Below are 27,553 nucleotides of genomic sequence, written 5' to 3' on the forward strand. Positions count from 1 at the left end.
CCGTTAGAATTTTAGGTATTGGCTCAGGTTCCAAGGATCTTTCGTTTATCTCAACTGTTTGGTTTCTGCTTTGGTATAGCTTCCGGTAGAAGTCTGTAGCTAATTTAAGTATTTCTGGTCTTTTATTTGTATGGTTCCCATCTTTAGTCTTCATCTTTAGCATCCAATCTTTTTTATGATTTAGTTCTTTAATCGCCTTTTTGATACCACCAGTTCGTTCAATATGTTTCTTCAATGTGTTTTGCCTCTTTAGTTTCTTATCTTTCCTAATGCTTTCATTTATCTTTTTACTGATTTCAGTTATTTTAGACCGATTTGATTTTTTATCTTTTTTATTAAAAAGTTCTTTTCGTTCTTGTAACAGCTGTAGTGTTTTGTTAGAAATTTCCGTTTTACATTTTGCATTTACTTTCTTTGTTTCTGTTTTTAATAAATTTATAACATGTTCGTACTTAGCTTGAAGAGGCATCGTTGTAAAGTTACTTTCGTCAATTAGTTTCTGTAAGTTAGTACTAAGTTGATTGTTGTTTCCGGTGCAAACAATGGCAGATTTATCATTATGCAATCTTCTAGCTGTTTTTATAGGTGTGCCTGTTAATTTTGCACGTACCATTCTATGGTCAGAATAAAAATTTAAATTGTGAATGATTGATATATCCTGAAAAGTCTTAAATTTATTGGACATAATAAAATCAATTTCGTTTTTATGTAATCCATTTGGTGAAATCCAAGTCCACCTCCTTGATTTCTTTTTCTTGAAGAAACTATTGAGAATTCTAAGTTTGTTTTCCATTGCAAATGTTATCAATCTGTCTCCGTTTTTTGTTCTTTTACCTTGTCCGTATTTTCCAATTGTATATTCTTCTCCACTATTATTACATTTCCCAATCTGTCCATTAAAATCACCCATTACTATAAGATTCTTATGTGAATATTGTACAGCTATTCTTAAGTCTTCATAGAATTTTTCAATTTTCTCAACATTATCTATCTTTTCTGCTTCAGTTGGTGAGTACGCTTGAATGATGGTCCATTTTTCTGCTTTGTTCAAGGGTAACGTTATATTCAGAACAGCTATTCTTTCGGAGATCCCTTTAAATTCTTCAATATTATGTGCAAGTCTCTTTTTGACTAGAAATCCTACACCATACAAACCTGGTGTCTCGCCTTTATATTGCAATATGTAGTTACCGTGGTCTTCTATACCTTCTCCAAATTTTCTCATTTCACTGATACCTATTATGTCCCATTTAATTTCAGCAATGGCTAGATCCAGTTCTAGAAGTTTTTCAGCAGTTCGTAACGATCTTGCATTAAAGGTAGCTATAAATATATCTGTGGTACATTTTTTTATACTTAGGGGGTCTTGGTCATTTTCCCCCACGATGACCAATCGGCTTGGGGGAGGAGGCTTGATACTATATGCTTAATAATAAATTATTCAGTCTGTATAAATATAGACTACAAATATTTTACAAACAATAATAAAACTTTATGACACACTTTATTTAGTACTAGCTACTTCGTCCTCCTTATTTGCAGTTTTTGACAAATCCCGACCGAAAATTGTATTTGACCAGGATAATTCATCTCAGTTCCAGATTTCAATTAAATTGCATCAGTAGTTTAGGGTAACATACAAGTTACCCATACAGACTTTCATTTTAATCATACAAACCTTCGTGTTTTTAATATTAGTGGGATAGTGGGTTCAACATACTTTATGGCTTCAACATTCAACTAATACTTATATGCGATTATGAAATAAAATAATATATAATATGTATTTATTTTGTATTACTCAATGAAGTTGCAATATACCGCGATGTTATTACCAAATTAACAAAGAACGCTAGTGTGTGGGAGCTTTACAGCTTAATAGGTATAATTCTTATATTTATCATACAATCGTATTTTTAAAGTCCTTACCCTTTTTAACTATAGGTATGTAGTTAATTTAATTAATGCAGTGCTAATTCCCTTGTTTTGATATCATTACGGAACCCTGATAAAATAATATCCCACAGCGCAAAGTTCAAAACCTCTTGCGACGTCATTATGTAAAGCTAGGTCTACACAACAGAGGCTCGGTTACGATAAAAAGTCGTGCGACAAAGTTCGACTAGACATCGTTTTCGATAAGTCTTTTATAAAGTGTGCTTTCAACTGTTGATGCTTTTTAAATATTAAGTATGCTCAAATGAAATAAAATCCAGAGAATTGAAAGTTTTAATTGTTTTCGACAAATAAGATATTTTAACCAAAAAAGCAGTTCAATACGAGAAATGATTAAATTGGTTCTTATTCTTAAATAGCCTTATTCTCTCTCTCTTAAATAGTCTTATTCTTAAGCCAGATAGAGTGGCGCCGTAACGCGTTACGTTACGAAGTACAATTATTCCTATATAAGTATTATTTCCTTATATTATAATTTCGAGTTCGCTCTGAACACGAGGCGTATGGCTGCGCAGAAGGCATACTAAAATATTCCAGCGGCGTAATAACCTGCGTAGTAGGGCGTGTTGCAATATCAGAGCGGACTCGCATGCTTTGCCATCGGTTACAGTTACCATCCTATCTATATGCGTTTGAATCTCGAGATGATACTTTATAGATTTCGTTTTATCGATATTGTTATCATTCCATTTTTGAATTAAAGCAATTTTAAAGACTGATTCACCACAAAACGTCTTACAATATGCGACAAACCTAACACCCGTGTATACCCAGCTTTAGAACAAGCGGAGGTCGGACCTGAGTGTTGCCCCTCCACTCAGTGCGTGCGCGAGAGTCGAGTCGAGTGCGCGTGTTAGCGCCTTCACCCACAACACCACGTCCTTTGTTACGCGAAATGAGAGTTTGACTCCGTGTCTAAAGAGTTAGCTCATTTACAATAAACTCAAGTGTATTCACAAAATGAAAGTGGACAAAGAGTTATGCGCTCCCGAGGAGACTAAACCCATGATCTCCGACAGGAAGGGCAGCCTGAAGGTGACCATCACTCCGTCGCAGCCCAAGACCCTCACCCACCTGCCCAAGAGGCCGCCGGTGGATCTGGCGTTCACGGACCTCACGTACAAGGTCCAAGAAGGGAGAAAAAGCAGTAAGTGTTTATTTTTCATTATCTTTCATTACACCCTCTGTAGTCAGGTAAAATAAAACAAATATCTACACTACAGCCGGTCTTGATAAGTACTGTTTACCAAGAATCAAATTAAAAATGAGGGTATAAATCACTAGTCATTTCACACCTAAAAATACTCATCATTAAGTTCTTAAATACATGAAAATAAATTTGATTATTAAGCTTTATATATTTATATATTAAATATATAAGGTTTATATATTTTATATAAGATTTTATAAAGAAACCATACATTATTACATTATACGTTATTTACATTTTAACACAAAATGCTTCCAAACAGTTGTCTCGAATATCAAACGCTGTTTGCCTCTTAAAGTCATAATTTTATAATCTCCATTGTTGATATCATAAATGAGATTATAGCTTACTTGCGAGTATGTACCTACGTATATAATTAGCTTGATGAGTTTGGTTATTATTTATTAAAAAAAGAAAATAACACAGATAAGTTTACGATTAAGATAAGGATTTTACGATGATTACGATTTGAATTTAATTTTTAATAATAAATAACCAATCTATTTGTAGCTTTTTAATTAGCCGTTATCGTAACTTTAACATGTCTTTAAACATGCGCAAATTATTTATTTATTTTATTTATTATTTTACAAAATACATTTTGAAATTAGGCTTAACCATAATGCAACACAAACCACAGTTGATTTTACTGTACACTAGCTATTATGATTCATCATCATCCATCATCATCATTATCAGCCGATGGACACCCACTGCTGGACATAGGCCTCTTGCATGGACTTCCAAACAAAGCGGTATCGAGCCGCGAGCATCCAGTGGCTCCCTGCAACCCGCTTGATGTCTTCGGTACACCTAGTGGGAGGTCGACCAACACTGCGCTTTCCGGTGCGGGGTCGCCATTCCAGCACCATGGGACCCCAACGTCCATCGGCTCTTCGAACTACGTGGCCTGCCTATTGCCACTTTAGCATCGCGACTCCCTGAGCTATGTCAGTGATTATTAAAAGCTACAAAACAAACAAAAAGAGAAAATAAATCATTAGCGGGTAGTAAAACAAATAACATTATTATTGTGATGCGACGCTAAATAGGCTGTCCCGAAAAGTATTCCTTCAATTTCCGCCTATATACGTTCATAATTATACTCGCATCTATTAATACTTTCGTTTCTCTTTCCTATCTACATAAGCGAAAAAAAAGAAAAGCTATGAGCGACGGAGGGAATCGAATCTTAGATATCTCGGATTTGAGTTTTTATCTGTGGCGCTAATGATAGAATGTATTACAGATTGTCCACCTTAGAGAATAAAAAAATCAGATATAACATCATCACTCAACATAATCACTCAATCATCTAGCTAAATAAAATATATACGTGGATCATCACTGACAAAGTTGAGTGCCTTCAGAAAACTTGAGTGATAATAATACTTATTCTGTATGAAATTAAATGAACAACGTAAGCAACAAAGTAATTTTACATTTTCATACAAAGGAGTAGGTATTAAACGTCCACTGTCGGTCTTTCTGCTTTGTTTCCATTGTAAAGCACGATACGTTTGTTGAATAATAGGTACATAATTACGAGTATTTTATTTTTTCAAACGTATATTGCTCTTGAAAGCTACTATACTAGAAAGGTAATAGACCTACGAGTAGGTACAATGTTTTCAGACCTGACCAGACCTTTCCAAACTTTATTGCTTTGATCCATTCGTATAAATATAACACTTATACTATAGCCTTACTAGTTGTGTTTAGCTTTATTTCCTTTCTTAAGAGTTGTGTAAAAGTAGATAAACTAGGTATATAAAGGTAAAATTAACATATGTAAAATAAGCATTTTATTCATTTATTATTTATTGCACCAAACAAAGTACATATTTACAAAAAAAAGAAAATTGATAGTAGTAGTTAGTGTGTCTTGTCCCTAAATCAATATTTCCCAGACAACCATTGGTAAGAGGTAACAAACTTTATTACTTTGATCCATTCGTATAAATATAACACTTATACTATAGCCTTACTAGTTGTGCACAAATTAGAAATGAAGGTAGAAAACGCACGTCATTTCATAACTTATTTATTTTGAATTATGTATTGCTTGTTTATAAAATGTTATTCAAAATATATTAACTATATCTAATCGTTCTAAGCTTATTTATTTTCATTAATTTAAAAATACGTTCATTATAATTATTATTAGGCGTTAAATGACTAGTGATTTATACCCTCGTTTTTAATTTGTTTGTTGGTAAACAGTACTCATCAAGAAAGGCTGGAATAGTACAGGGATACATGAGCTCGTTTTATACACTACTTTGTTTTGAATGCAGCTAATTTGTCTGCATTGCCATTAAGTTATTATTGTTATTAAATATAATTATCCAGTTCTAATTATATAATTATATCTGTGCTTTTAATTACCTATGGCTATTATATTAACTAGCGGACGCCCATAATTGTCTATCTGAATCTATGTTTTTTGGATTATTCCCTACATCTGGTCTTGATGAAAAACCAATGATTGTTGCTCTAAGCTTTGCTACGAGTATATCTATAGAAACCACATAAAAGTCCTTGGACACAGAAAATAGTTTATCGCTCCTCTTACTCGTCAAAAATTCGTCATTATCCAAAGCGCGGACGAAATAATACAATTTAAGCTCTAGGGATAAAAGTATTTCTTTTATGTTTTGTCTACCAACATGCTTACAAAACTAAAAAGTGTCTTGAATAAAGACTTATTGTAGACATCATCTTGAGCATGTTTTTTGCTTTGATTTTAAGTATATACGTACGTATATATAATCAAAGGTTTTTTGATTACAAACTGAATTAGTAACTCTAACTCTTTTATCGCCATTCGCAGAATTTCCGTTTCTACTCTCTTGTTCAAGGTATACCTAGATATATAGGTCAATGAATGTTTTATTTAAATCCGTTATGCGCGTCGATCTCCTGTTAAAAAGTGGATGCACAATCAGCGACCAAAAAACGTCCCCACTCAATGAGTGCCAAACACAACTTCTTGGCACTCAATTCAAGTAGTCGCACTTGCATATTCAACCTTAAACTCAATACTTAAGGTTGAATTTGCTCTAAATTTGGGATTTTATTGAAAATTCGATATATTTATATATCCAATTTAAGTTTAAGCTAAGTTTAGGTATAATTTTCTTTACCAATAATTCTAACACTGTCAAAGTAAAATTGGCCAGTTTTCTACATGATTGTGCGTCATTTTATTATAAGAGGTCAATGTTTATGCGTCTCTAAACCATTCACCCGATTGTGATAAGACTTTAGTCATTTCTTTTACCTACACGCCTGTCTGCTTGCCTGATAAGGTTTCTTTTATTTACTCATTCACAATATGTTTGTCTTGCGTCTTGGGAGAAATTAACAGCAATGAACGATCTCGCTTAGTCCAAAAGGCACACTCGTCTCGTCTTTGTATATGCTTTAGTCTTTCAGTATTATTTACCGAGTTTAGCTTTATTTCCTTTCTTTGAGTTGTGTAAAAGTAGATAAACTAGGTATATAAAGGTAAAATTAACATATGTAAAATAAGCATTTTACTCATTTATTGCACCAAACAAAGTACATTTTTACAAAAAATAAAATTTAATTAAATTTATAGTAGTAATTAGTGTGCCTTGTCCATAAAGCAATATTTCCCAGACAACCTTTGGTAAGAGGTAACAAATAATGAGTTAAAACTAGTTTTGATACTTTATCAGTATCAAACATAACATAAATGTTTAAAATCCTCAAAAATAGTTTTTTAAGTAGTAGTACAAAATACACAATAGTTAAGGTATATGAGTATTCATTATATGAGTAAGATAAAATCAAATATTTGTGCGTGCGAATGTTTGCGGTCTGAGAATAGACTATTGTATTTTAATTTCAATATGAATATTTTAAAATTAAAATGTCTTAAATAAAATGAACATTGAGGACTTTGCTTATATAACAAACTATAGGAAACTTTACAGCATTTGAAGAAATATTGACAATATAATTGACAGTTTTGTTAATCCTACTAATATTATAAACGCGAAAGTTTGTATGGTTGTCTGTTTGGATGTTTGTATTTTTGTTACTCTCTAACGTCACTACTACTGAAACTGAATGGAAATAAATTTTACTCTGGATTAACATAAAGGCTACTTTATCATCCCGGAAAAATTAATGGTTCCCGCGGTATTTGTGAAAAACTGAATTCCATGCGGACGAAGTAACGGGCGTCCGCTAGTACTCAATATGATATACCTTAATTTTGAGAGCCTCCGTGGCGCAGTGATATGCGCGGTGGATTTATAAGACGGAGGTTCAGGTTTCGTTAAGGTCTGGCTGGTGGGAGGCTTCGGCCGTGGCTAGTTACCACCCTACCGACAAAGACGTGCCTTCAAGCGATTTAGCGTACCGGATTTAGCGATTTTCATCCCTCTTACATCTTGTATTGCTTCATCACGTAATCAGGTGAGATTGTAGTCAAGGGTAAACTTGTAAAGAATAAATTGAAAAAAAAACCTGTAAAATAATTAAATGACGCTAAACCGGCACTGGTACAAACAGTATAACGAAGTGGTGGACTGATGCCCAGGCCAGGAATACAGTAGAAGGCTAAAAAAACATTCGCCCAAATTCTCAATTAAATTAGATAATTAATACAAAATATAAAACAAAACAGACTTGAACTATTTCCTCGTTGATTTCGAATGAAACCAGTAATTTCTTGTGATAACATTTTCCTGGTTTGGTATGTTCGAGGCGAATATATTTGAGATATTAAACTTCACGTTCTCGTCAAATCTCGTATCAGCCATTATATATTTTAACTAGCAGATGCCGCGCGGATTCACCCGCGTGAACTATCTCTACTTCAAATTTCAGGCCATTCGGTTCAGTAGCCGAGGCGTGAAAGAGTAACAAACACTCAAAATCATTAGGTTTTCGTAAATCTCGTGAGTCCAAGGATTATTTCGAAATAAAAAATAGCCTATGTGTTAATCCAGAGTAAAATCATTCATTAGTTGCGGTTTTATAGAGTAACAAATATCCAAACATACAACCATACAGACTTTTGCGTTTTTAATATTAGTAGGATAGTAATCACACATCTATACTAATATTATAAAGCTGAAGAGTTTGTTTGTTTGTTTGATTGAACGCGCTAATTCTTTCAGTGTTAGATAGCCCATTTATCGAGAAAGGCTATAGGCTATATATATTATTCCCATATTCCTACGGGAACGGGAACCACGCGGGTGAAACTGCGCGGCGTCAGCTAGTGCTCCTATAAAGGGCAGATTTATTTGAAGCAATACTTTTGTATAATAAACACAATTTTCGCAGCATCGTCCGCTTTTAGAACGCTTTTTAGGATTTCCCAATGATCAAGATTTTTATTCGCTTTCCTGTTGGCAAACGTCCCTGCGAGCAAAGTATAGGACTGTGTTCATATTATAAAGATTACAATAATGATTTATGTACATTAGTTATGATTAATTAAAAGATTTTGACGAGTTTTAGAATAATAAATATAGATTGGAAAAACTCCAGTACCTCATCATCATCACCAAGCTCGAGTCACCTCTTAGGATGAGAGGGGTACCTATATAATATAATTTTTCTAAAATTTCTTTGAACTAGTAATGTTTTGTGTTTGTGTCCGATTCATTATATTATTTTTTTTATAACCTGAAAAAAAAATGAGTTAACTTATAATTTATATCCGTAATAAAAGGTTGGCAAACTCTGTTCTAGATGGAGATCTAACAAATATCATAAGCAATCGGCATCTTTACAATTTTTACTTACAAGCCTTACTACATTTAGTCATAGTACATTTAGTGAAAGTCATATAACTTAAGTTATGAAGTAGAGTAAGTACGAAATATTTCATGTCAAAAGGAAGCCATTTCAAAGTTACAACATTCAATGTCATCCACATTGCAAATATTACCTGTTCTTTTAATTATTCACACCGGTTCGGCTGCGCTTAATGTTGGTTTATGATTTCTGAATTTATCTACGTCACAACTAAACATAATCAATATCAATACATATAAATGAAGGAAAACCCATTCTTCATACAAAGTCAGGCAGTTATACGAATGACTAGCTGACGCCGCGCGGTTTTACCCGCGTGGCCCCCGTTTCCGTAGGAATACGGGAATATATAAGCCTATAGCCTTCCTTGATAAATGGGCTATCTAACACTGAAATAATTTTTCAAATCGGACTAGTAATTCCAGAGATTAGCGCTCTCAATCAAACTCTTCAGCTTTATAATATTAGTATAGATTAAGCTGACAATTATCCATAAATTAGGACAATTGAATATATATTTGACTAATCAGTTAAATTATGGGTGGGCAATAATTCGTGTCCCTTTGACACAAAATTAATTGCAGTATATAATAAGTGTCAAACCGACAGGCGACAGTTTTAATAAGGATTTAACTATAACACTAACTTGACACATTTAGTCAAGATAGAACAATAATGTAATGTCAAATCCTTAGTCAAACTGCCAGCTTGATAGCAGTTCATTTGACATTAATACTTGACAATGACAGATCTCATTCATCAATTGACTTTGACATTGACAGCATAAATATTTTTGCGAAGATTACTGGCAATCATTGAAATCAAAGAGTATTTACATATAAATCACTGCGTTAGGCGTTTGCAAAGCTGGAGCGGTGTGAAAATAATGAAAGCTTAACTCTCCTGTAGGCGAATATTATTTCGTCGAAGATTCTAAAATTGGATTTAAGATTAAGTATATTTTTCATTTCTGTATCGTACTGAAATGTTGGCCCAATATCGGACATCTCTATTGAAGAGTTTTGTCTGTGATTTCAAAAGTGTTTTCTCAAGTGCTTTTACACGGTTAACCATAAACTGTATAATAAGTGACTGTACGAACCTCAGACTAAATACATAAGGACTACTATCGCACCCAAATTGACGAACAAAATTTTCTGCCATTTTCTAAGGAAAACGAGCTTTGATTTCATACATATCATAACTAAAATAGCAGTTTTTGTTCGTTTTTTACACCATTCAACTACACAAAAAGGTATTTTTACGGAGGTTTTTAACCGACGGACACGATTGTAAACTATGAAACATCGATTCTATAGAGACAGTGTTTATAATCGCATAAGATCGTTGATCATATACTTTGACAGAAAAATAATGTCTTTATCTAATTAGTCTGAGATACGAACGCTTACAAGTAGTTATTTGGGTTGTTACTTGTTATACTTGCCATGTATTATTAGACATAATATAATCAACCTACAGTAAAACATCTGTCACTCATAATCGTAGAAATAATAATACAATGAAGTCAACTTGCAATTACATCAATTAAGAAGTACTCTACATTTAATATACAGTTAACACGTGTGTGATACATGTGTTATGTTTCTATTGTTATTGTGAGTTGTCAATTAAGATGATTTATGGTTTGTATATCTGAAGTGCCGAGCCATGATAGCCAAGTGGATATTACCTGTGCCTTCAGTTGTGTGCATTTTAAGAAATTGAATATTACGTGTCTCAAACGGTGAAGGAAAACATCGTGAGGAAACCTGTATACCAGATAATTTTTTTTAATTCTCCGCGTGTGTGAAATCTGCCGATCCGCATTGGGCCAGCGTGGTGGATTATTGGCCTAACCCCTCTCATTCTGAGGAATCTCGAGCTCAGCAGTAAGCCGAATATGGGTTGATATCGATCGATCGCTTGTCGGTTGTTATTTTACATCAAATGACCCATGCGATAAAAAAGAATACAACCGAGGTAACTTGTTGAAGCAACAAAATAATTTGCATACCTAGGTTCCAGAAATAGGTACCTACTCGTATATGAAAGTAGGCGGAAATGATTCATAAAGGTTATTGACAGATGTTATAAACATTTTTAATTTTGTCTACCGTGACATTTTATTAATTAAATAAGGTTTTTTTAAAGGTTTATTTAAGGTTAAAAACCTTGTGACCTAGAGCTGACTGAGCAAGGTTTAATAAAATTACCAGTGAACGCCCGTGACTCTTCCATAAGAAATTCTGTTTCCCTGATAACTCTCATTTTCTTTCCATCTTAATGCAAAGCCTTCATGTTGCTCTAAACTTCGCTTCACCTTTCTGTGGAAACCGCATTATAATCTGTTTATATGTTTGCACTATGATCGTGGACTGGATTAACAAGAACAGACAAACACAAAATAATTTCAAAAAAATACTTCTAGTGTTCTGCTGCTTTTCTATTCCCCTAAACTAATTTTTGATAATATTTTTTTAATGAATATATAGACATTTGGTTTGAACTATAGATAGATTACAACTTTTGTATTTTTTTCTCGCAACAAATTGTCAATTTTATCAAATGTTACGTAACTCTGTATCAAAATAGTCATACTCAAAACGATCCTCTTGAAAATAGGAACTAAATGACTGAAAAAAGGAAATCGAAGTATTTAGCTTCGTCACCATTAGTTGGTACAATTAAAACTCCGTCATAGGAATCTAAACGTACGTAGGTACTGTAAAACTGATTCACACAGTGTTTTACGGGATTCTACTGTTACTACATCACACATTGCATAAGCTATTTTAAATGGAAAAGATAATTTAGTAATTTAGTATGGGTATTAGTCCGTTAAATGTTTTGATAAGGTATATTTTATTTGTACTATATGAATCTTATAATAATAGTATTAAAATATCTATGAAATGAAATGAGAGGCAGCATTTTATTTATTTTTTTATAATCTCATCAATACTTAAAATTGAAGTGTATATCTGTGAATTCAAGATAATTGTGTTTATATTATGATTAGTAGTACTTATAAGATACCATATTATGCATGCCTGTCAATCTGTCTGTCTGTCTTTCTGTTTGTCCGAGCTAATCTTTGGACAGGCTAAACCGATTTTAACGGGAGTTTAACTGGAAGGTAGAGGAGGTTGTGCAGCACCATACAAGCTAATTTTTATCCCAAAAAAATCCATGATTCCCGCGGGATTTGTGAAAAACTGAATGTCACCTGGATGATGTCGCGGGCGTCTGCTAGTTATGTAATAAAACTTAGCGTAACACACACTAACATATATACAGTTTTAATATGCTTAAAATATGTATGTTGTTTCGTTGAATACGAGTAATAATAATATTAATAATATATATAAGAATAAGCCTGACATCATGGTGCTGGACCGGGCACAGTCGAGGGTGTTTTTGGTGGACTTCACAATTCCTTATGATTAGAACCTTGTGAGAGCTGAGACGGAGAAAAAACGCAAGTATCTTGATCTGGCTCACGAGGTTACCGCCATGTGGTATGCGGAGTCCACTGAAATCATCCCAATCGTCATATCTGCCAATGGTTTGATCCCAGTCAGCCTCGCTCACTTAAGGCGGCTGGGGTTCCGTGGCAGTTCGCTGATGCAAGATTGAAGCAAGATGATTCCAAGATGCAAAAAGCGGTCTTGCAGGACTCGGCTAGGATAGTCCGCCGGTTTCTTCACCTGTCGCCCTGACCCCCGGCCGTTTGGTCTCCCTGCCGGGGTGAATCCTCCGCCCGGTGCATATGTTTATTTATGTAGCGTATATTTATGTTTATTTATTTTGCGCCTTTCATTTATATTTATTTTATACCGGGCGTGAGAGTAGAATACATGCATAATAATAATAATAATCGTTCATGATATTACGATTATAATTCCAAAACCACGTTTGGTGAGATTGCCATTTCCGCATCCAATCAAGGAAAATATCTGAAGAACTGGTCTATAAGTCTTCCACTTAACATGTCAGATATTTGTTAAATATTTTAATATAAACAAGATTGGCCGGTCCGACGTGCCCAGGAAGTTAACTATGATATCCTGAGTAAGTTATTTCCTGTAGGCGTCCTAAATTTGTTCATAACGAATGGTCCAGACCAGTAAATCAAGACCGCCAACGCTACCCTTGACATATTATAGATAATATCTACTTATATCTCACGAGACATTTATTTTATTCCTCAAGTTAATAAATGGTTCAAGCTGTCTACGAGTTCAAGGGTAGGTAATCAAATTATTTCTGACGTTTGCGGAATTTTAAGATTGCGAATATTGGCGGTTATGAAATTTTTGTGATTGCAGAATATTGGCGGTTAGAGAATTTTGGCGATTGCGGAATTTTGGAGATTTCGGAATATTTTTTTTTTTCGGTTATAGAATTTTGGTGGTTTTAGAATTTTGGCGTATGCGGAATATTGGCGGCTATGGATATTTGGCGATTGGTTGGTGGAATTTACATTTGTCAAGAATTAAATTTCACATCAAGGATATTGCTGTTTCTGACAAATTGAAATTCGCCTAATCGATCGCTAAAGTATGTGAAAATTTTTCTTCAACTTCCTAAAAAAAGTAAGATATAAAGTAGGTACGTACGTTTTGTGTAGACGTTTTATTTTAATATTTTAAACGAAACATTTTAGAAAAAAAATAGAAGGTATTTACTAAAATAAAGAAGTACATTTCTGTATTTTAAAGAGGTTTACAAGAACTAGGAATTAAAAGAACAGCCTAAACCGACAAAATCTGTAAATGTATATCATTGTATGGCAATTGTCACTTAGGATTACATAGTTAAAAAGTCGATTAACATTGATACAAAAGCCTAAATAGGAGTTACAAGTACAATCAAATCAATTTAAATTGGTACAAAGTTCATCAGGTCAGCGTCAGTGTATAAAAATCAATTATTTATCATGTATTCACATACTTCTTACATAGATTGAGCCGTTGAAAGCAATTGGGCTTCTTATTCGCGTAATAAAACTCAGAATTGGATTCTCCGTAAAACAATAACTACGTCATTGACCTTTGTTACTTTTTTTACAAAACCGGTTGTTATGAGCCGTAATATTCCGATTTCAAGAAATAATGTTTCAACTAATTCAAGCACGAAACTTGGTTTAGTTGTTAATCAACTAAGTGACAACTAAGACGCTATCATATGCAGTAACTGAGGATATTATGTCTTTAGTGTATATCTTTCTTATACCAGCAAGTATCCTTTTGTTAATATTTTTGTGGTTCCTAGTTCTTGAGTATGAATTCTTGCCTCATTCCGGTTATTAGGTATGTATTTATATGATACTGCGAGTACTACTTAAGTTTGTGCTTAATCTTACAAGCTTTTGCTTACTTACCTTCTTTATATGTGTGAGTCCAAAGGTAATTTAGCTTCCAAAATTAATTTATCTGAGGAGGTTGATTACCGAACAACTAACGTTATAATGGATTCGAATTAGGTTAGTTTCTTGATATACTATTTGGAAGGCGCAGGTTGCACCTCCAACTTTTCAGTTATGTGCATTTTAAAAAATTAAATATCACCATATCTCAAACGACTAAGAATTTATCTTAATTCTCTTCGTGTGTGAAGTATGCCAATATGCATTGGGCCAGCGTGGTGGACTAAAAAGGCTCAACAGTGAGCCGCATATGGGTTCTTAATGATGATGTGTTTCTTTGGTGACAATGCCTTTATTCGTAGGTTACGATTTTATTACGAATAAGTTTAGAGTTCTAATTCAGAAGGTGGTTTAAGAAACTCTAAATTTAAAATAGGTCAATTGAGTTTGATTTCATATATGTCTTGGCTAAAACTCTGGTGCTATATTTTAGAAATTTATATTAAAAAAAATATTTATAAAACACTTTTAAGGTATTAACTTGTTACTTAGTTGCAAGTTGCAACTTTGCTTAACCACTTTACTGTGACTTAAGCTTAACTGTTTACGTAAGCATATAGAAATTCATTCAGATCATCTTTCATTGTCATCATATTACAATTTTTTGTTTGTGGCAACTACACCACATGTATCGACTATGCGAATCGTATCAAATCCATGACCAAGTAATGTTTTGGTTTGCAGTTCAAAGTCCTCTATTACACAATATTGCTATATTATTTACAGTGTCAAATTATATTCAGAACACATTCTGTTGGAAACATTATTTTTATATATTTAATACTATTTTACTCTACGATGAATCATTATAATAGATAAACTGTATTTAATATGATAAACGTTGTAATGCAATGTTGTGTTAAAAGCATGTGATATATGGTTTTTTTTATCACTGATGATAAATGTCGAAAATATTATAGTTAACCGCTAAGTGAATATTGCAAGAGTGAAGTTATTATTTCCTTTAAATATGAATAATACTTCAATGCGATATATCTAGCCTTCAACTTATCTTTGTCCTTTTCGAATGAAATGATAATTGCAAAAACAATTAGTCTACGACCTTGCGAAATAAAGGTAGGTTATGTTTTTTCATATTTTTCCGGGTTCTGTTCAAACAATAATGAAATAAACACTTTATAATTCGTTTTAACGTTTTCAAAATTTATCACAATAATACTCTGACTAGGTCGCGTTTAGAATCATCATATCAGCTGATATGCAGCTTTAGTTTTATAATAATAATTTCTTTATTTATGGCAACAAAGGCCCATTGGTTAGTTACATTAAGATAATTTGTAAACTATGTTAGAAGATGCACAATTATATTTAAGAGGATAGAATAACAATCTCCTCACCGCACCAAAACAAAAATAAATTTCTGCAGGATTGGCGAGTCAGTCTTGCTTGCTAACATGTTCAAGATACTATTGGGGCTCGCTCGCAGTCTTGCCAGGAGGGATGACTTCCGTTTTCTAATTATTGCATAAAAATCATCTGTCCGCTCCTGCGCAAACATACCTGACGCTGAGCAAAACCGGGGCAAGCCCAACAGCATCCTGAACCCATTGTTATATTGCACCCTTAGGGTGTCCATACACTTCTGTGTGTAGTTAACCCACAGGCTCGCGGTGTAGAAGGTTTGGTTTGGTTTTTATGTTCACAAATATTACTTCAGTTTTGAGCTATGTCGTTGACTTTGGTTCTTCTGCAGATATCCTAATTTCTGCTTTGATACAAAGAAAGATTGTTATTGTGTTGGAAGTTGTGACACAAAAAGTTTCTAATTTCAAATTCAATTAGAAAATTACATTTAATAATCACTCTTTCTTGTTTGGTACTTTTCGTTTATGGAAAATTCATTTCGTTAAAATTCGTTTCGTTTTCGTTACATATATATAAGATATAGTAGTAATAAAATAGATACTTTCATACGAGTTATGAAATCTCAACCTAATCGCTAAATTATAAATCGATAATCAATTTATCAAATTCGATAACAGCATGTAAAATATGAAATTCAAACTTTAATTCAGTTTCAGTTTATTCTAACTACCGATTAAAGAGTATTCTCCCAGATTGGTAGTCATTTTGTGTTAAAATCAAAACAACTGGATGTCTTTGAAGTCGGTTCCATTATAATGTTAAAATAATTATTATAGTATTTAATTTTCTTTTTTATTATTTTTATTTCCCGTATCAAACGTTGTAGCACAAATAAATATTATCTGAGATTTGTTACAATGGGCTGTATTACCATATTTGCTATTAGTTCGATTGATTTTTCCTTTGTGAAGAGCACGCAAGTCGGCACAGATGCAACGAGTGTAGTCATAGGGCAGATACCGCTCCTCGTATTGTACGTAATATATTGGAGCGAAAGCCTACGTTAGCCAGACAAACCTCTTTTATCAACTACGGAGGCTGTTTGGATGATAGCAGGTTTCAAAGGTATCTAGGCAAACGCGCATCATTGCTTTCGATCAGGCATGATTGTCGTCAAGTGCAAGGCTATACATTTAAAAGACCATCCAAGTATAAACAAAAATGTCACATTTAATGTAAGGAAGCTAAAAATGTATGATTTTTTATCTAATTACGATAAAAGAACTTTAATAGATTTTGAAATTTTATAATCTTATTTATTTTCAAATATCCAGACAATATTTGCTTTTTATGTATAAATTAGTTAACATTTTTCTTATTTACCCGAAAGTATCATAAAATCAGTATATTCAAACCTAAAACCTCTGGAGCCTTAAAACCTGCTACATTCCAAAGCTACCACAGTCTAATTGGCTATCGTACTTACTTATGGTAGAAGCATGGGCTGACATACTTTCAGCCTTCCTAAAATAGAAAGAAAGATAGAAAATTATTTTATTTACACACACACACACACACGAACACGAAAATTACGAAACTAATAATATAAAGATATTAAATAAGTCCAAAAAACGATGTGGGTGGGGTGGTACCAAAATGGTCACCACTCAGCATGTGCTACGCTAGTGATGGATGCACCAGCGCAGCGCTGGTCTTCCGTGGAGCCATGTGGTGACGCGGGCGGAAACAACAAGAAGTGTTTCTAAATAATAAGAACTTAATTAATAATTATATATATGTGTTAAATAAATAATTCATTAGTAAAGTTTTCAGTGGGAAATATAAAATTAGGTAAGTCTAGCTATCGCAGGCCCTCGGTCTATATGCACGAAAGTATCATAAAATCAGTATATTCAAACCTAAAACCTCTGGAGCCTTAAAACCTGCTACATTCCAAAGCTACCACAGTCTAATTGGCTATCGTACTTACTTATGGTAGAAGCATGGGCTGACATACTTTCAGCCTTCCTAAAATAGAAAGAAAGATAGAAAATTATTTTATTTACACACACACACACACACGAACACGAAAATTACGAAACTAATAATATAAAGATATTAAATAAGTCCAAAAAACGATGTGGGTGGGGTGGTACCAAAATGGTCACCACTCAGCATGTGCTACGCTAGTGATGGATGCACCAGCGCAGCGCTGGTCTTCCGTGGAGCCATGTGGTGACGCGGGCGGAAACAACAAGAAGTGTTTCTAAATAATAAGAACTTAATTAATAATTATATATATGTGTTAAATAAATAATTCATTAGTAAAGTTTTCAGTGGGAAATATAAAATTAGGTAAGTCTAGCTATCGCAGGCCCTCGGTCTATATGCACGAGTAGTTGGAGGTACGTCAAGAATGAGTAACACATTTACATGTCGCACTCGTGGATACATTAGATACAATCGCAGAAAGTTCTCATGTATACATATATAGTCATATTATGTGTGTGTGAATCATCTTTTTTTTATCAATAATCTACTATTGAAAAATAAATATTAACATGGGAGTAGAGTAGGTACGGTAACACTTTGCTGTTCAATACTATACTTATATTATATATACTCAGAGGCACAATTATCTGCCCACTTTAATATACTCCCGTCATATTAAAGTGGGCGGATAATAGTGCCTCTGAGTATAAAACAACCAAGTTTAGCAGCTTTGCTTGTAGTTTGGGTTATTTTAATCTCTTTATACTCGTATTAATATAATAGCATTGGATTATACTACATATCCGGTATAAATAGTTGCTTCGGGGCTTCATTTTAATGTAAACGTACAAACATTGATGACTAAGTTTGTTAATAGGTACACCACTGCATACAAATGACCAAATAAGTGATTAGGGAAATATTTGTGCGAGGAAACCTATTTTGAAGAATAGAAGCGGGGTTTTATGTTGTGAGAAAAATAACAAAAGCATTTTAGTTATTTTTTTTTTTCACTTTTCCGCGAAAATCTGAATTGCCGTTGCGGAAATAAGTGATGAGAAAGGCTTTGTGCGAGGCAACCTACTACACGTTTTTTGAAGAACAGAAGCGAAGTTCCTTGCTGTGGAATAATTAATAAAAATATTTTACTTATTTTAATCTTTTCCGCGAAAATCTTAAAAAAATCTTTGGGTAAGAAATGATTAGGAAAAATTTTGTGCAAGGCAAAGTATCTTTAAGAATAGAAACGGAATTTCATGTTACGGTATAAATAACAAAAAATACATTTTGTAGTTAGCTCCTTAAGAATCGATTTTTCATAATTAGCCCCCGGTATGAAAATAATATGGGCAGTAAAATTCGATGAATGAATGACAGCGTTACGTTTTTTGTGCGCAACCTATTCTAGGCAACATACACCTATTTAGACAGTCGATCTGCAAGAGTTAACTCCATTCGTGCGTCTGAGCTGACATACACTTTTTTAATTTTTTCCGCGAAAATCTGAAAAATCGTTGCTTAAACGCGAGTTGCTCAAGACTATTTTCATTTCAAACTAACAGAGGAGCATCTTAGGGAGAAGATCCGGAGTAAGGTTTTCGCGGAAAATAGCAAAACTAATTGGATGTTCGTTTTAGTCGTATCTAGTCAGCAATAGTTTATCTTTGTCCTGTTACGCTGCAATACAGACAAAGACCTTTGTTATGAAACCGCGGCTACAGGATGTTCGCTAAATGCCCGTATTCATTGTTGTCATGTGTTATACTATACAGCATTATGTGTGTATAATTATTTACTTCTGTTTTGTAATCTAACTGATAAGAACAGGTAACGCTTATCTGCACCGATGATATGTGACATTGGTTTTTAATCCGTTTTTGAATGAGTTTTTATTCTGTTTATGGAGTTGTTGTATTATTTACAACAAACTTTCCATTGTACATTTTTAGATATCTACTCTACAGTTTTTTAAGCACTACATATGGATTCAAGACTGATCTGACAAAAGATTTAGGGACAATAAAAAAAAACGCTTTGACTTTTTTGACTGACAGAAACACAGTACCAACCATTGTAGAAATAGCAGTCGGGATAGCTTCCTCGGGCCTCAAAAAGGTAACCATCCGATGAAAACTCGATTTGAAAAACGGAGTGAAATCACCATACCTTTCCATAATATAAATAAAACAAGTACTTAATCATTTAGAAGTTCAGCTGGCCTAATCACTATGTAGGTCTTTATTTAGAACTTGTTAAAATAAACATCAAATCAACAAACATGACAAAATGTCATTAACCTACTGTGTGATCACCAATAGGCACCGGATGACATGTTTACATACAATTTCAATTTCGTATATGTCAACTAGCACACGTGAAAGATAGTGAATAAGCCTGCAGGAAGTCCAAGTAACCCAAGTTTATCTACAATCTAATACCAAATAGGACTTCCCAGAATCATCAAACAGAACACTACTAGAAATAGGTTTGATAAGTTGATTAAAAACTCTTTTTGTTGTACAGATGTGAAGACGATCCTCAAATCGGTGTCAGGGAGACTGCGCTCCGGAGAGCTGACTGCCATCATGGGTCCATCTGGCGCCGGCAAGTCGACGCTCCTCAACATACTCACCGGATACAAGTAAGTCTTTCACTTTTTTTTTTTTTCAATCTCACCTGGTGGTAAGTAATGATGCAGTCTAAGATGGAAGCAGGCTAACTTGTTAGGAGGAGGATAAAACACGACATCGTACCGGAACGCTAAATCGCTTGGCGGTACGTCTTTGTCGGCAGGGTGGTACGGTCACAACTAGTCACGGCCAAAGCCTCCCATCAGCTAGACCTGGACGAATTAAGAAAATCTCAATCGGCCCAGCCGGGGATCGAACCCAGGATCTCTATTTTGTAAATCCACCACGCATACCATTGCGCCACATTAAGTAAGACTTTAATGGAATGGCGACCGTCACTAGATGGATCAAGGACATCAAGCGGGTTGCAGGGAGCTGCTGGATGCTGGCGGCCTGAGACCGTGGTGTTTGGAAGTCTACAAATGGTCTATGTCCAGCAGTGGACGACCATCGGCTGATAATTATAATAATACACATATTCTTAGTGTATAAATACATCAGTTTTAACGTGTGAAAATATGATCTCATAATACTTGTACATATCGTACAATTGTACAATAAGAAACGCAAGAAGATAAGAAGAAATAATGTTCTTGTAATAAAATTAAGATACGCTTTTATCTATTAAGCGAAATCTTGCTTTTATGACGTACACGGTGAATGGAGTGCTCTACAAGTACTTATACTAAGGCGCAGCGCAAACGCGTAGACATATGGATACCATACGACACCTATACTAAAGCCATATGGTATGAGATCCGGCATAAGAAATATATATCCTCATCTGTTATTTAATTGGGGTAAGAAAATGATAGACAACATTCACATTGACTATAGGTTTCGATTGCATATAGGTTGCCTAGTTAAATTTAATCTCCTTCCCTCATTGGATGATTATACAAAATCGTGCTCTAATTAATAGAATATAACCAAAAGGATTGAAAAAGTAAAGGTTGCCTGCTTTCACACTGCAACTGTGGGGTCGTCAGGTATAAACAGTTAAGTAATGTTATTTAAGCCGTGATAGCCCACTGCATATGACCTCTGCCTCCGATTCCGATTCGAGGGTGTGGGTTCGAATCCGGTGTGCATTTTATGAAATTAAATATCATGTGTCTCAAACGGTTAAGGAGAAGCGCATCGTGAGGAAACCTGCATACCAGAGAATTTTCTTAATTCTCTGCGTGTGTGAAGTCTGCCAATCCGCATTGGGCCAGCGTGGTGGACTAGTGGCCTAACTCTTCTCATTCTGAGAGAAGACTTGAGCTCAGCAGTGAGCTGAATTTGGGTTGACAACGACGAATGTTATTTATATACCCTCATCAGTTATTTAGGCATCATATGACATAAATTAAGAATAAAATGAGCTTTTACAACTGTATGTGTAACTAAATTTAACTTTGATCAAGTTCATGGTATCCTAGATTTTGTATGAAAAATGTGTTTGACGGAAATTGAACTAGGCAACCTACTTGTAAACATTATCTATCATTTATTTCATAGCACTAATGAAATGATGAGGGTATACATTTTTTATGCCGGATCTCGTACTAGTATTATCTACTACTAGTATATCTTTATTTAATGTTTCTTTTAAAAAAGTATCTAAGTTTGTGCGGCGCCTAAATCCATGTTTTCACCTCTCTTACCGTTGTGACACGATTCGCATCACTTTCTTTCTATGCCGCAAAAAGCCTACATACTGTTAAGTTCTTAATGCCATAAACCTTTCTCATCTGTGGTTCTGCACTAAATTTATTTTCTATATTGTCTAGAATATGTGCTTTTGCCTAGCATAGGTAGTATTTTCTTCATAATTGTTGTAATATTGTTAGAACTCATACTTGGAGATGTAAACGAGAGGTAGGTTATGCTGACAGGCGCATTTAAGCGCATTGCCTGTAGGTCTTAATCCATTACATTACACATTATGAGGGACACAATGACATATTGTACCTCCATAGACTCTATCATCACTTTTACTCGGCCTATGGAAACTTGTCTATTATAGCTGCTCTCCGCTCAGCATTTCGAACAACTTTTGTGCGCCTTTTTTACAAAACGTAAATGCAGTCTATACAGTATATGTCACTGATGGGCATTCTATTCAGTGGCGAAGCTAGGTCACCAAAGGCCCTGGTACAAATGAAAAAATGGAGGCCTATACTACCATTCAAACTGGTTAGGTTTTAACAAGTGAAAATATTCTTCGACCCTTTTTCGGAAATTTCCAAGTTCAGTTCGATCGCGATTATCTGGTAAGAGCCCCATGAGCTTGGGGGCACCAGAGCATTGCACCGCCTAGCCCCTGGGTAGCTACACCATTGCATCTATAACCATCGAAGAATCAACTATGTCTATAAAAGACCACTTTCATTCCTAGATTTCATTTCGGAAACTATTGCTTACTTTCAACTAGTGCTCTTGCTATACTATGTAATTATAAAATACCTAAAAATGGAGTAAAACGGAAAAGTGCACCGCTCCCAGCTCTCGAACGGTTAGTTTCCTTGAGATAGTTGCGTAAATTTCGTACCAACACAACTTGCATACTGCGCAATGTGTGAATAGTTACCACAAATCTGAGCCCATGTTACTTGTACTCGTATGCATGTGTAATAGTAGGGGAGCCGAAGAGGGGATTTTTGCAGCGCGGCAGTTGAACATAAGGGATATTGGATATATACCTTTTGAATATTGGATAGAAGCAGTCGTTACTTTGCGGAAGTTTATCATGATTATATAATGAGTTATTTATTTTGCTATCATCCGCGAAAAGCCTACGAATCCATGCGACAACGTCACCCAGGTCCGACAAAATACTCTCTACGTGCGTCTAAAGTCTTTGACTTTTGAAAATTGCACGTTGTAGAGTCAACATCTCCTGAGGATGCTCCGGTTTCGGGGTGAAACGTGAGTTGAGTACCTCCATCAAATTATTTCCTATCATCTAATCTACCAAATCTAATCGGTCCCCATGACGCTTTAGCAACTGCAAATCTAGCATGTTGGGCTCTGCTACTATAATAACGCTTCTGGAAAGATCAGTTCGGTGTTATGCACGTACAGAGAAGATTTAGCTAAACAATAAGCGCTACAAGCGCTAATAAGATAGCTAAATGTTGCGAATTTCTATTTTTTTTTTGCATTACACCTCAGCGTTATGTGATCGTGTGTTGACTGTCAGGTTTAAAAGCAACACCACTTCTTTCGTTTAATAAACCGCTTTATGTTCTGTTTTTACAGTGTGTTTTTATGTTGAGATTGGTTGAGATGATATCTAAATAGTTTGAGATACTTACACGTAGAATCAACCAAATTTTAATTTCCAGTTACATCCATAGTTTCATACTAATACTATAAATGCGAATGCAAGTCTGTCTGTTACCTTTTCAAGGCTAAACATCTGAACTTTTGATGAATTTTGGTATAGCTATAAATTCGGACCAGAACATTGCGTAAACAATTTAAGAGGTGGGTTGAAATAAGGGTTGAAAGTTTGGTGGAATTTCCTTAATTTAAGTTACATTTATGAAAACATGAAGAATCTTAAATCGAAGTTTAAGTATATCTGGAAAATACTCCATGTTATTTTCGCCTTTTGTAATTTTTCTACATAGTTAAAATGAACTTCATAAGTATGTATTAACAATTTACTTTATTGCAAAACCTTATAATTATATTCTTAATGATCAAACTCAGCTTCACGCGGATGGCCTTCATTTTCAAGACTGCACTGTAGAAAGGTAATAGGAATTTTATAGTCTACATCAGTTGAATCGTTGTTTTTAATTGAAATCGGATCACATTTTTCGACCGAGGAATTTGGAGCTTGTGCCTCTATGTCATCATTGCCAGACATACGGCCAGGTGATGAACGTATGTAGTACGAGTTGGATTCGTTGATTCGGACAGAATGTTTGTGTAAGGTTCCCAGTTCAGCTTCGAATAGAATGTCGTTGATAGCTTTCTTTGCGTACAACCTTTGGAGTGGGTCTAGCCTTGCCAAAGTTTCCGACCATTCCAGCGCTATTGGGTTTGATATCTTCTGACATTGATACTGTTGGTACGGCTGCGACGGCATATCTCCATTTCGAAGTTTCTCTCGTAACAGTTTCTTTTTCATTTTCAATGACGAAGGCGATGTTTGTGGTTTTGTATCTGAACACAGTGATTGTAGTATACTCTTTGGTTTTGAAACTACCGATGTGCTTTCTTGTTTGATATTTTGCGGGCTTTCTGCTTCCTCGACTCCTGGCGGAATTTCATGCTGCAAATAAAATTAATATATGTATATAACAAAAAAAGAATCATCAGAAAGTCTATATAACGACGAAGTTATGCGCGAACAAACAGATAAAAAAAGTATATACGGTCGAATTGAGAAACCTCCTCCTTTTTTGAAGTCGGTTAATTAAAATAAGAAAGTGACTTCATATACAAAGGATACAATACACTGTGTATTCCTAAAACACTGTTTTTAAAAGAGACGCTTTAACATATAAATAGACGAAACGAATAGAATTAACCGATTTTCTTGTTTAATCTTGAGGCTTAGCCCTCATTCACAAGAGATTTTTAACGGGCGTTCGTTAAAAAAACGTTCAAATATAGTATGAAGTTAAATGAAGGTCTATTTCCAGCGTCCAAAATTGAAAATCTAACACTGCTCGAAAAAAAAGCGTCGTGTTTTAAAAAACGCTGACGTGTGAACATATATACTTGAGAATGCATTTGTTGTATTTGAACGCTGTTTTAGCGCCCGTTAAAAAAGCTCTCGTGCGTTAAAGGCTCAAGTTTTATTATAATTCGACGTTAGAAAGAACGGGTTCTATGCGAACCTCGCGGTCTTCCATTACTTAGATATAGATTTTTTTAATTAGAATTTGAGGATATTTTATCTTATGCGTAAATAAAAAGTGATTAATAAAATAGTACCTACATTAGTCTGTCATTTATTTTTTGTACGCTGTATTTTAGTTATTGTGGATTGATTAAGATCAATCACCTAATTGAACTCGATTAATCTAATATTGTGCCGTGATAGCCCAGTGGATATGACCTCTGCCTCCGATTCCAGAGGGTGTGGGTTCGAATCCAGTCCGGGGCACGCACCCCTAACTTTTCATTTGTGTGCATTTTAAGAAATTAAATATCACGTGTCTGTAAACGGTGATAGAAAACATCGTGAGGAAACCTGCACACCAGAGAATTTTCTTAATTCTCTGCGTGTGTGAAGTCTGCCAATCTGCATTGGGCCAGCGTGGTGGACTATTGGCCTAACCCCTCTCATTCTGAAAAGAGACTCGAGCTCAGCAGTGACATGGGTTGATGGTGATGAATCTAATATTGTATTAAGTTTTAATAAACGATGTATTTAATTACCTGACCCTCAGTAAGTTCCAGTTTTCTTAGAAAGCTTAAATACGGGAAGTACCATACTTTAGGATAGTAAAGGCTATTGCCTCCAGATCGTGCGGATGCGATGTACTTCTTGAGCTCTCTCCGATAGTTGGATCGTAGTGAATTGATTTTCTTTTTAATATCTTCGACGGTGGCGTAGGGTTTCAGTTTTTGGTATATTGGTAGCAATTGTTCCAATGCCCAGTATCTGAAAACAATTATAATTGTTACTTAAGTTCATTACTCTCTTTATTATTGCGTATTTGTTTATTAAGAAGTCTAGCGGACGCCCGCGACTTCGTCCGTGTAGAAATCAGTTTTTCACAAATCCCGCGGGACACCGAAGTTTTTACGGGATGAAAAGTAGCCCATGTGTTAATCCAGAGTAAAATCTATTTTCATTCCAAATTTCAGCCAAATCGTTTTAGTAGCAGCGTAAAGGAGGAACAAACATACTTACACACACACACAAACATTCGCCTTTATAATATTAGTCTAAAAGTATGGGAAGTGTGATAAGTATTTTTTACTTAATATGTAATATTAATTAATTATTTTGCCTAATTAATTTTCTTAAAAGCGAATTACTCGTTCAAACAATTGTAGGAATAATACTTTAACATTCAAAATTGTCATATTATTAGTCAATTTTGAAGCTTCAAAATTCCCGATGAGTTTGTTAGTCCCTGATAATCCGGATCCGGAACCCACACAGTCTTTAGTAGTTTCGGGGTTAATTTTCAGACAAACAGACGCAACTAGAGACACTTTATAATATTCCAAAACTTCCTCATAAACTATTCTATCGGTGGAAAACGTATACAATCCGTTCAGTAGCTCTTAAGTTTGCGTTCATACAGTCAAACGCGTCGAGGGACTTTTTATACTCGTAACATAATGATACTATACCGAGAGTCGAGACTCGCGAGATGATAGCAATGATAAGTGGTGGGTAGAAGGGAGCCCCCTCCCCCCGCCACATTCGGAACGTTGAAGCTAGCGCGGACTGACGCGTTGCCTATACAATCATTGAATGAAACGTTTAACGTACCTTTCGAATCGATTGCTGTAGCGTATGTCCGATGTATCCCACAACTGTGGAAGTGATTCGTACTTCAATATGAACTGTTTCTCGGGCTCCAAGCCGTGGCGCGACGTAGTCTGCTCCTCTAGCTGCTCCGCTCCGGGAGACGATTCGTTTTCTGAACTGTCGTCCGCCTCCATTGCCGGTCGGGCGCTGACTGACGGAATGTAGGATGATTGAACGCGGTCCGCCATTACGCGGGACATTGATTGATTGATGGCATAGCTGGCCTTCTTTGTTCGCCAATTTTACGATAAACCATACTATAGGCGTGTCAATCATGAATTAAAATGATTGATAAGTTTAAAATTGTGTATCTGATTAAATATATCTATTGTTATTCGTAAATAGTAATTATGAACGAGTATGTATGTGTTATAGAACTTTATGCGTTGTACTTGGCAGAGGTGAAAGATCGAGGTTTTACTATGTTTATTTTTATAATACAAGTCTGGTTGAGCGGAAATGTACAAAAATCGTAGTAGAACCACAGAATATAGTTAATTAAAGTTAGCCCTTGACTACAATCTCGCCTGATGGTAAGTGATGATGCAATCTAAGATGGAAGCGGGCTAACCTTTTAGGAGGAGGGTGAAAATCCCCAGTCGGTTTCTACACGATATCGTACCGGAACGCTAAATCGCTTGGCAGTACGTCTTTGTCGGTAGTGTGGTAACTAGCCACTGCCGAAGTCTCCTACTAACCAGACCAGAACCAAT

The 27,553-nt window shown here is 34.9% G+C and overlaps 2 protein-coding genes across 2 annotated transcripts in view; one reads left to right on the plus strand and one right to left on the minus strand.

Annotated features, from left to right (window-relative positions):
* Window positions 1–27,553, plus strand: part of LOC112048745 (ATP-binding cassette subfamily G member 4) — a 57,636-nt gene that overhangs the window by 4,363 nt on the left and 25,720 nt on the right. Inside the window, exons 2-3 of the mRNA XM_024086390.2 lie at window positions 2,976–3,103; window positions 20,241–20,358. Of these exons, the coding sequence (XP_023942158.1) occupies window positions 2,976–3,103; window positions 20,241–20,358 (246 nt within the window). The remainder of the gene's footprint in view (window positions 1–2,975; window positions 3,104–20,240; window positions 20,359–27,553) is intronic.
* LOC112048733 (uncharacterized) lies at window positions 23,987–27,056 on the minus strand. The gene is made up of 3 exons (XM_024086388.2): window positions 26,802–27,056; window positions 25,733–25,958; window positions 23,987–24,617 (listed from the first exon to the last, which is right to left on the minus strand). Exons 1-3 carry the CDS (start codon window positions 27,038–27,040, stop codon window positions 24,033–24,035), a joined length of 1,050 nt encoding a protein of 349 aa, XP_023942156.2. The 5' UTR covers window positions 27,041–27,056; the 3' UTR covers window positions 23,987–24,032.

This window comes from Bicyclus anynana, chromosome 9, assembly GCF_947172395.1.
Source record: "Bicyclus anynana chromosome 9, ilBicAnyn1.1, whole genome shotgun sequence".
NCBI lineage: Eukaryota > Metazoa > Arthropoda > Insecta > Lepidoptera > Nymphalidae > Bicyclus > Bicyclus anynana.

Bases quoted from the DNA above. Each gene is read 5' to 3' on its own strand.
- LOC112048733 (XM_024086388.2), bottom strand. From the start codon at position 27,040: ATGTCCCGCGTAATGGCGGACCGCGTTCAATCATCCTACATTCCGTCA. The intron at 25,959-26,801 runs GTACGTTAAACG...AATTGTTTTCAG, and splicing joins TACAGCAATCGATTCGAAAG to ATACTGGGCATTGGAACAAT. The intron at 24,618-25,732 runs GTAATTAAATAC...TTTTATTTGCAG, and splicing joins TGGAACTTACTGAGGGTCAG to CATGAAATTCCGCCAGGAGT.